General features: G+C 39.6%; 1 protein-coding gene across 1 annotated transcript in view; it reads left to right on the top strand.

The window, feature by feature from the left end:
* LOC119411535 (cGMP-dependent 3',5'-cyclic phosphodiesterase) overlaps positions 1 to 5,092 on the top strand; it is a 23,990-nt gene extending 18,898 nt beyond the window's left edge. The window contains exons 12-15 of the mRNA XM_037678487.1: positions 890 to 1,002; positions 1,648 to 1,686; positions 1,795 to 1,901; positions 4,026 to 5,092. Coding sequence (XP_037534415.1) covers positions 890 to 1,002; positions 1,648 to 1,686; positions 1,795 to 1,901; positions 4,026 to 4,260 — 494 coding nt within the window. The 3' untranslated portion in view covers positions 4,261 to 5,092. The remainder of the gene's footprint in view (positions 1 to 889; positions 1,003 to 1,647; positions 1,687 to 1,794; positions 1,902 to 4,025) is intronic.
* Positions 5,093 to 10,577: the final 5,485 nt, after the last annotated feature.

Here is a 10,577-nt window from a genome sequence, read left to right as displayed (position 1 = left end):
CAGGGTCCTTTCTGGGTGGAGTTTGCATGTTCTCTCCGTGCATGCGTGGGTTTTCTCCGGGTGCTCCGGTTTCCTCCCACAGACCAAAAACATGCATGTTAGTCTGATTGGTAACTCTAAATTGTCCCTAGGTGTGAGAGAGAGAGTGAATGGTTGTTTGTCTCCTTTGTCTCTATGTGTCCCTGTGATGGACTTGTGACCCGTCCAGGGTGTACCCCGCCCCTCACACAGTGATTGCTGGACATGGGCACCAGTGACCCCCGTGACCCAAAATGGAATAAACGGGTAAAGATAATGGATGGATGGATGGATGGATATATTTAATTAATTTATTTTATTTATTTTATATTTCATTCAATATATTTATTCATTCTTTTATTTGGTTTGATATTTTATTCACCATTTTTTGTCAGTGAACCAAGTTACTGTTTGCAGAAATGTTGATACTCACTCAATGTACATTTTTATTCCAAGGAGCCACATTTTCTAAAAATTCTAATTTTAATGTTTAAAAGTGGACTTCTACTTCTTTATGCTTTTGAATGTTGGTATAAGTTATTTATTTATTGTTGTTTCCTCATTTTCTAACATTTTAGACGAGGTTTTGTGTGATTCGTTAATATTGAGAGTACGTGTTGGGGTGACTTTAAAGCATTACCGCACCAAGTCTTAGCTCAAAATCTGTAAAATTGACTGAGTTAGAGCCATTTTTGGTTTGCCAAGATTGATTCACTGTGGCGGCCATCTTTAATCAGGGTCACTTTTCCTCATCGTTGCCCATCTTTATAATAATAATAATAATAATGATAATAATGAGTGATGACTGGAGGCCTGCGAACAGTACTGTAGTAGTGCCCAATCCCTTCAGCTGTGTGTTTGTGTATTTCAGATGGATACAACACAAAGAGTCGTACCCATCACTCCCTGCTGCTGTGCCTGTTGATGACTTCATGTGATCTGTCCGACCAAACCAAGGACTGGAAAACCACCCGCAAGATCGCTGTCAGTTTATTGACCACACCCCTTTTTATTAACAAGAATAACAGACTGTTAGTTTTCAGTCAATCATTTGTAAAGACTTTCAGTAAACAATGGCTGAGCCATAAACAAAGCGTAAAGTAAACAACCTATAAACTTTATTATAATCTCTTTTATGAGACCACTCTCCATTTGAGGATTATGTTTAATCTTGACCTGCCCTCTTTTCTAAACCAAAACCCCATAAACCTCGTCCTAAATTCTGCCCTCAATCTCCAAATGTCTAGCACACAAAAATATAAACATAATAATCCTTGTTCCTAAAACAAGAAATCCTTTTCTTTTCTGTTCTGTGGAGAAAATCCCTGCAGCACACCTGGCTTGTTATAGTCCTATCAGGTGCATCCATCACTCCACAAAGTGAGTTGGAATAAAGGCTGAAATTGTTTTAGTGAAAAAAGGAGAAAAAAAACTCACAAAATCAAAAATCCTCAAGTGAAACAGCAGCATGGCTTTATATATAACGTTAACTTGATTAAATACTTTGTTTTTTGCACAAGCTTGTAAAGTGACAGTGGTTTTGTCTCAAAAATCATGAATCTCATGTCTGTTATAACAAATCTAAAACACTGAGCAGTAAAAGACTTCTGCCTCTTTGTGTTCCTGCAGGAGCTGATTTACAAAGAGTTTTTCTCTCAAGGAGATCTGGTATGTTTCAGTGTGGACAAGCTGTTTAATAACTTCTAATAATGCAAGTTGTTTTACACATTACCATGTGCATTAATTATGTCATGCCTGTGTGTGTGTGCACTGCAGGAAAAAGCCATGGGGAACCGGCCGAGCGAGATGATGGACCGAGAGAAAGCGTACATCCCAGAGCTACAGATCAGCTTCATGGAGCACATCGCCATGCCCATCTACAAGTACGTCTGAGAAATATGAGCTCGCTCACGTCCAGCTGACTTCACATGCATCACAACTTGTTCTGTGCAAAATCAATGATTCCTATTTCACCAGTGGCATTAAAACATTACGTCCAACAGCAGCACGAGCATGAGTCTGTGTGAGCAGATGAGCACGCATGAACACAGCAGCATGAAACAGATCAGCAGCAACATGAAACAGATCAGCAGCAACATGAAACAGATCAGCAGCAACATGATGTGATTTTCTCACAGTGATTATTCTGGTTAGAGATTCATGAGTCTAACAGCCTCAGGGTAGAAGCTGTTCCTCAGTCTAGTGGTTCTACACTTAATGCTCCACAACCTCATTCCTGAGGGGAGTGGGGCAAAAAGTGTGTGTGCTGGGTGAGTGGGGTCCTTCATGATGCAGGTGGCTCTCTTCCTGCATCTGGAGGTGTAGATGTCTGTGATGGTGGAGAGACTGACTCCAACATCTTCTGTGCAGCCTTCACCACTCTCTGCAGAGCTTTTCTTTCTGCAGCTGTGCAGCCTCCATGCCACACGTTGATGCTGGAGCACAGGATGCTCTCCACTGCACACCTGTAGAAGGAGGTGAGGACTGAGCTTCCCAGACCAGCTCGCCTCAGCCGCCTGAGGAAGTAGAGTCTCTGATGAGCTTTCTTGATCAGGCTGGTGGTGTTGTTGCTCCAGCTGAGGTTGTTGTTCAGGTGTACACCCCAAGTACTTGTAGCTGGAGACCACTTCCACTGCAGATCCTCTTATGTTCAGGGGGGTGTAGATGTTTTTGTTCCTTCTGAAGTCCACGACCATCTCCTTCGTCATCTTCACATTGATGTGAAGGTTATTCTACTATATGTATGTATGTATGTATGTATGTATATGTATATTCATCATAGTTATTTGACTTGCAGATAAAAAGCAGAAGCTTTTAGCAGCTCAGTCCCATATTTCCTCCTGGAGGTGTGAGCCAGAACATAAATGATGATGAAATTAGAGTGAAAACAGAAATGTACATTTACTGTGAAAACGACCAGGACTCCAGCTGAATGCTTAATGTTGCATTTGTGCCTCTGAACAGAAAATATACCTCTATTCAGCCCCCGAAGCCCTTTTATGAAATCTTTAAAATAAATAATTGAAAACCAGCATTTTATTAATATGTTTTAATACAATTAAAAGCTAAGTCTAAATTAAGGAAACTAGTGCCTGCCGCCTGCCGCCTCGTATGTCAAAGTTTTAAACAAAGATTTTGTGTGATTTGTTATCACGTTACCCATGTGTTGGGAATGACCCTCAGCTACTACCACACTAAATTTAAGTCCTGTTAAACTGACCATGGTGGTACTACTTCGTCTTTGCTAGCACTAATTGTGGCGGCCATCTTGAATCAGGTTGACTCCAGTTGCTAATGAACAACCAGTGATTTACTTTAATAGTTTCATTTAAATGTGCCAACTAGTTCATTAGATATTTTACTAACAGACAGATTAACAAGCGCAACCCTGCACTGGCACTGGAGATTACATGACTGCCCACGTTTCACCTCAGCAGAGTATAAGTATATTTTTTCTCTAGATTTTAAACCAGCATGGCCCAAAACTTTTTTTTTTTTTCAGAATAGTGATGGGATGACTCAATAAGACTGATTATAAATGTTTCAAATGGGGAAATATAACTAAATGTTGCATATTGAGGCTAACCATAACATTTATCACAAATACCAGTTATGATAAAGTATATCTGATACTGATGTGTTCAGATAGACATGTTTTTTTCCACATTAAGGTGTAAAAGGCCATTTGTTTGCTTTGATTAGGTCAGTACAGACTCGTGAAAACGTAATGACCACCTCTGTTATACAGTGGCTTTTTTTTTCTACTCACTTTCAGAAATACTATAATTTCCTATCTATAAACAACTCTATATAAAAAATATCAAACTAAGATTCACGTCTAAATATACTTAATTTACTTTAACTGTATGAATAAATGAATATGAAAGCACTGAGATGATTTACATCTTTCTGTTAGAAACAAAGTGACAGACGAGATTCATCATGAGTGAGCGTCACTTTAAATTTAGCTCCTCAAAGAGCTAACCCTCCTTCTCTTTCCCTCGCAGGCTGCTGTCTGAACTCTTTCCCGGGGCCACCGAGCTGTACGAGACTGTGGCGGCAAATCGTGAGCAGTGGACCAAAGTGTCGCACAAGTTTACCATCCGCGGGTTGCCTAGCAACAACAGTCTGGACTTTCTGGACCAGGAATACGAGCTGCTTCAGTCCCAGGGTGCTTTCGGGAGCGATGACCACTGCCTCAATGGTTGCCTTGACGACACAGATGGAGGGCAGGGCCAGTGACAGTGAAGATGGCAGGCCGGTGATGGTTTTTCTGGGGTTTTCTGTGGTCCAATAAGAGGCTGAGGATAGCTTTTTATGTGACCAAAGAGAGACAGGTCTCTCTGCTGTCAAACACTGATGCAGGATGGAAAGTTTCAAACAAACTGAATCCGACAGGTGACCTGGAACGAAGAGGCTTCGTCTGAGTCAGTTCCCTGATTAGATGCTACGTGTTGCTGTTGTCAAGCAGTGGAGGAGAGTCAAATGTGAGGACTTTATCTAGTTGTTTTTCAGCAGCTCTGCTGAAAAACGTACCGTCTCGTCCAGTCACAAATCCATCCATACAGCTGAACATCTGCTGAAGATTGTAAAAACGCTCACAAACCGACACATGCACATGCTGTTCATACCGTTCAGACAGGGCGAAGACGGCTTCAGCGTGTGACAGTGAGGCGATAGGTGGTGTAAAATGTTTCATAAAAACTCGTTTGCATTTAAACGTCTCCGCTTCGTCCACACAAATGCAGCTACCACATTTCTCTCTTTGTGTGTGTTTTCTGAGATGCATAGACGTCGCGTGTTCTTTTTATCCGGGTCAGCAACAAATTTCTCCATCAATAATTAAAAAAAAGAAGAAGAAGATAGCTGTGTAATTTTTTTCAACATCAAAACACATTTTCCTATCGTTTCATTCATTTGTGACCTGGGAGTTTTGGCCCATTTGCCTAAACATTTGAACTACAATGTAACCCTCCCTCTTTGTTTTACTAAGGTTTAGGTGACACTTTGACAATCACTCATCAATATCACAGATCCCTGCTTTCACACAGTAAACAAAAAAATCACACTTCCTGCGGATACAAAGTCACCAAAAACAAAAGTCTTTCAGTTTATTCTTTTCACCGTCCAACCACACTTTTCTGTTCACTTCTCCCACAAACCTTCTATAGATGGTGAAACATAAGCCCTTTAAAAGATCCGTCTCATCTGTTGGTGTAAATGTGCAGCAGCAGTGTCTTTATATCGTGTGTCACCGAGCGTGTCATATGGATCTGCCTTATTGCGCATCTTTGCTGCCTTTCTTAGAGCTTTTAATCTATAAAACTTTGTTTAGTGTGGATGCTGGGTTAAAGCGTGAGAATCCTCGTGTTCACTGAATCATGCTGAGGACGTGTATAATTGTAGACGTAATGCCATCTCTTTTCTCTTTGTTCTTGCTTATCTGTACGACCTGCTCCGAGTGTTTAAGGCGGATAAAATAATTTTTTTGTTTGTTTTGGTTAATCCAAAAATACGAAACAGCTGAACAAGAGATGTAGCCATCATATACATTTTTATTTCTTGAAAAACAGTTGCTGTACTCCAAAGGTATTGAGTTCTCTGATTTGTGCCTCATAAAAAAAAAAAAAAATACAATTACTTCAGGGCCAAGGGTATTTTTGTGTCAACATGCCACACTCAGTTTTACTTTAATGTTTAAGAAAATGCTGCAGAGTTCAAGTAAAATGATGGACAGAAGTGTGTGTGGATGAGAGGCAGAGAAGGGCTGGTCTAACGTGGCTCAAGATCAGGAGAGAGAGGAAACAAGCTGATGAAGGTGACACCAACCACAAATCATCTGCTGCTCTTCTTCTCCCCTTCTAGTTATGAACACCCATGCCGTCCAAGGCGTAGTAATCTTAACAAATTGAATCCAGGACAGCCGGACTTCTTTTTGATTCTTAAAAATTCTTCACTTCTCATGCAAGGAGCTTTAATTTCACAACTGAAAAGCTTAATAAAGCTTATTTTTTTTAAAAGGCTTATAAACAAAGTCACAAAAAAGGTTAATTCATGTCATCTGGACAGTTTCTTTAAGGGAGAAACGTTTCGTCTTTCATCCAAAAGACTTCATCCGTCTGAGGCATGCCAACCAAGAACTGTCCCATAAATAGCGCCTGATGTGTTTCAAGCCAACCTTCTGTTGAATTCCCAGAAACCGGCTTCTAGCACGTGTAAAAATGGACCATCCATCCAAAACACTCAATGATCATGAACAACAATCAAATGTTTTAGACCAGATGGACAACTTACTCAAACTTACAGAAACAGCCTGAGGAACACCAAGGCCAAAATGGTTCAGAAAAAGGTTTGTAAACTCAATCATCCAGGTAGATGACAACAAAAAATGTTACATTGTGTCATCTGGACAAGTGAGGGAGAAATGTTTCAAACCAACTTCCAGTTGAGTTTGGCTTGAAACTCATCAATGAAGGATATTTATGGGACACTTCTGGTTTGGCAGGCCGCAGACTGAGGAAGTGTTTTGAATAATAAAAAAAACATTTCTCTCTTAAAGAAACTTGTCCAGATTCACTTCAATCCACTTTATTTCTATAGCACCAAGCCACAACAGAAGTCGTCTCAGGACACTGAACAGAAACATTTATATATAAAAATAATAATTTAACATTATTTACCCGAGGAGCAGACTGATTTGAGTTTAACTCCATCACAGAACTCTCATCTTGAACAAACATGAAGGAGACAGTGGAAAGGAAAAACTCCCTCATGAGGAAGAAACCTTTAGCAGAACCAGGCTCAGGACAAGAGGTCATCTGCTTCAACCAGCTGGGTTTGGTAGGAACAGATACACAATGGCAGGTCAAGAATCACATGTTAAGATAGAAATAATATCAAATGAAAACTATTCAATTGCAACAATTCATTTAAGGACATGAGGTCAATTTGTCCTCCAGTAGTCTAAGCCTATGGTAGCATAACAAGCTAACTCTAACTATAGGATTTATCAAAAATGAAAGTCTTAATCCCAGTCTTAAAACTGGACAATGTGTCAGCCTCATGGACAGAAACTGGAAGTTGGTTCCACAAGAGAGGAGCCTGATAACTGAAAGATCTTCCTCCATTCTGCTTCTGGAAACTCTAGGGACCACGAGTAAACCTGCAGTCTGAGATCAAAGTGCTCTGTTAGGAAAATATGGAACAATAAGATCTGTAATATAAAATGGAGCTAGGTTGTTGAGGGCTTTGTAGGTTAGAAGTAAGATTTTGAATTCAGTTCTGGATTTGACAGGGAGCCAATGGAGAGAAGCTAAAACTGGAGAAATATATATCTCTCCCACTAACTCCAGTTAAGACTCTGGCAGCAGCATTTTGGATCAACTGAAGATGTTTTAAATAAATATTTGGACACTCAGATAATAAACCATTGCGATAGTCCAGTCTAGACGTGATAAATGCATGAACCAGTTTTTCTACATCATTTTAGATAAGATAAAATATTTTTGTGATATTACACAGATGGAAGAAGGTGGTTCTAGTACTGTTTTTAATGTGGGTGATAAAAGACATGTCCTGATCAAAAATAAATTAGAGCTGGAGGACAGATTAATGTAATCTAAGGAGGGAGAAAGACTGAAAAATTTATTCCTAAGGTGCTCAGGTCCAAAAACTAAAACCTCAGTCTTGTCTGGGTTTAAAAGGAGAAAATTAAGGGTCATCCAGGTTTTTATATCTTTAAGACATGCTTGTAGTTTAAGTAGCTGATTGGGTTCAATGGGTTTCATGGACAAATATTGTATATCATTGTTTCATCAGCATAACAATGAAAATGTATCCCATGCTGTTAAATAACTTTACCTAATGGAAGCATATACAAGGTAAAGAGTATTGGTGCCAGCACTGAAGCAGATGACATGATTTAACTTTCCATCCATCCATTATCTTTACCCGCTTCTTCCTTTTTGGGTTGTGGGGGTCACTGATGCCCACATCCAGCCATCACTGTGCAAGAGGCAGGAGACACCATGGACAGGTCTCCAGTCCATCACAGGGACACATAGAGACAAACAACCATTCACTCTCTCACTCACACCTAGAGACAATTGAAAGTTACCAATCAGCCTAACATGCATGTTTTTGGTCTGTGGGAGGAAACTGGAGTACCCGGAGAAAACCCAAACATGCACAGAAAGAACATGCAAACTCCACCCAGAAAGACCCCCGGACCGGGGTTTGAACCAGGGACCTGCTCGCTGAGAGGCAGCAGCTCTACCTGCTGCGCCACCGTGCTGCTGTCTTGGATTCACTTCAATTCATTTTATTTCTATAGCACCAAGTCACAACAGAAGTCGTCTCAGGACACTGAACAGAAACATTCATATATAAAAATAATAATTTAACGTTATTTATCCGAGGAGCAGACTGATTTGAGTTTAACTCCATCACAGAACTCTCATCTTGAGCAAGCATGAAGGAGACGGTGGAAAGGAAAAACTCCCTCATGAGGAAGAAACCTTTAGCAGAACCAGACTCAGGACAAGTGACCATCTGCTTCGACTGGCTGGGTTTGAGAGGAACAGATACACAATGGCTGGTCAAGAATCACATGTTAAGATAGAAATATCAAATGAAAACTATTCAGTTTTAACAATTAATTTAAAGAAATGAGGTCAATTTGTCCTCTAGTAGCTTAAGACACCATAACAAGCCAACCCTAACTATAGGATTTATCAAAAAGGAAAGTCTTAATCCCAGTCTTAAAACTGGACAATGTGTCAGCCTCATGGACAGAAACTGGAAGTTGGTTCCACAAGAGAGGAGCCTGATAACTGAAAGATCTTCCTCCCATTCTGCTTTTGGAAATTGGATGAGATGTGAAACTCAAGTTCAAGGCTCTTCATTATCATTCGCATCACGTGGTACATGAGGTGGAACGAAACCGTGTACTCAAGGTCCCAGTTAGACCCAAAAATAGCAAAAATATATAGTATAAAAAGAAACAGTATATAAGGATCTAAGATATACGCTAAACGAACGCTCAACATCTAAGATGTACGTTAAACACTAATAATGTAAATCACTGAACATCATCAAGAAGGAAAAAAGTCCATTGCCTTTGATGCAACTTGTTATAGGTTAGAAGAAAGTTAGAGAAGATAAAATGTTACAATCAGCTTTTAGTTGAGACTTTTCTTTGAAAAGAGCTTGTCAGGATGCTTTTGTGGGAAAGTTGACTGGCTTTTAAAGCGTTTTGACGAATGTGTCACTCCTTCACTGGGACGTGTGTTGGCATGGCCGGATAAAATAGTTCTGGTCAGCCTTGAAAAGGTTCATGAACTTTATATGATGTGTTTAAAGGGCATACAGGTGATCTTAAAAGAAAAGCCACCATATTTCTCTCTCGGATCCTTTTTTTATTATCGTTAAAGCACCTTTCATATGTACCTACCTTTTTCATGTGCAATATCAGGTGTCTGCCTCTGACGTTACATAGATACATGTATGTAAATAGGATTTAGTAGAAGCCTCTTGTTAAATTATTGCTTTAAGGTCTGATTTGTCAAAAGCTTTTGTGTTACATCACGTTTCCATTGAAAAGGTTAATAAAGTGGAATTATTTCAATTCTAACATGCTTTTGAGAGTTTAAACCTTTTACATTTTTCTATAATGTGTGTGTGCGTTTCTGTCCTGTAATGTTTGTTATGAAGTCAGGGCAAAATGTGCCAAGCAAACATTCTCTACTTCCTGGACAAGCTGGGAGGTGTAGACCAGACGTGACTTAAGGTAAAGTTTATTCTTTAACGCCAATTTGAACTTGTCTGTTCCGTCATGACGGCTTGTTTGTGAAGTCTCAACCCGATGCACTGGATTTCCCTTCGTCACAGCAGGACTCTGACCTGCGACGTAACGTCAGTGCTCATCTGTGACACATTTGATGAAAGTCGCAAGAATATATTTGCTGTAAATAAAGTTTAAAAGGCTTTTTTTTTTTTAGTCTGTCATCATTACAGGTAGAAGTACTGTATTTTGATTCTGTAATGTATTTCAAGTAGTTGCTTCCTTTATTTTTATTTTTTTCTAAGCCATGTTTGAACAACTCCAGTTGGGATTTGAAGATAAACGATGTGTGTTTAGGCTCTACCGATTTATATTTCACCACAAATTAAAAACTCGGACTAATGTTATAAAAGACGTTTATACTGAGGGGTGTATCTATCACCTTCTGATGAGTTTTCTTGGGTGGTCTTGTTATTCTACAGATGTATTTAACTTGGACGTTTTTGAGAAAGAGACAAATGGATGAGATTTTGTTTTTATTCTTATTTTTTCTTTCTTGAAATAAATCTAGTGAAAAATGTTTTTGTTGTTGTGTCTTCATGTGCGCGTGCACGGCTGCAATACATTGAAGTAAACATCTCTGGGACGGACTACTCTGCTGCCCGCAGTTGTTTGTTCGTCTTCTACAGACTCTGTTTGAGTCACCTTTGCTGATCCGGTGGGTCTGTGGCACATTCTGTAAAAGCATGACTGGATTAAAATGTTCAAACCCTGGAGA

Source organism: Nematolebias whitei, chromosome 6, assembly GCF_014905685.2.
Source record: "Nematolebias whitei isolate Nwh7 chromosome 6, NemWhi1, whole genome shotgun sequence".
Taxonomy (NCBI): Eukaryota; Metazoa; Chordata; class Actinopteri; order Cyprinodontiformes; family Rivulidae; genus Nematolebias; species Nematolebias whitei.
The sequence above is the reverse complement of the archived record's forward strand: the minus strand, read 5'-3'. Positions and strand labels throughout refer to the sequence as shown.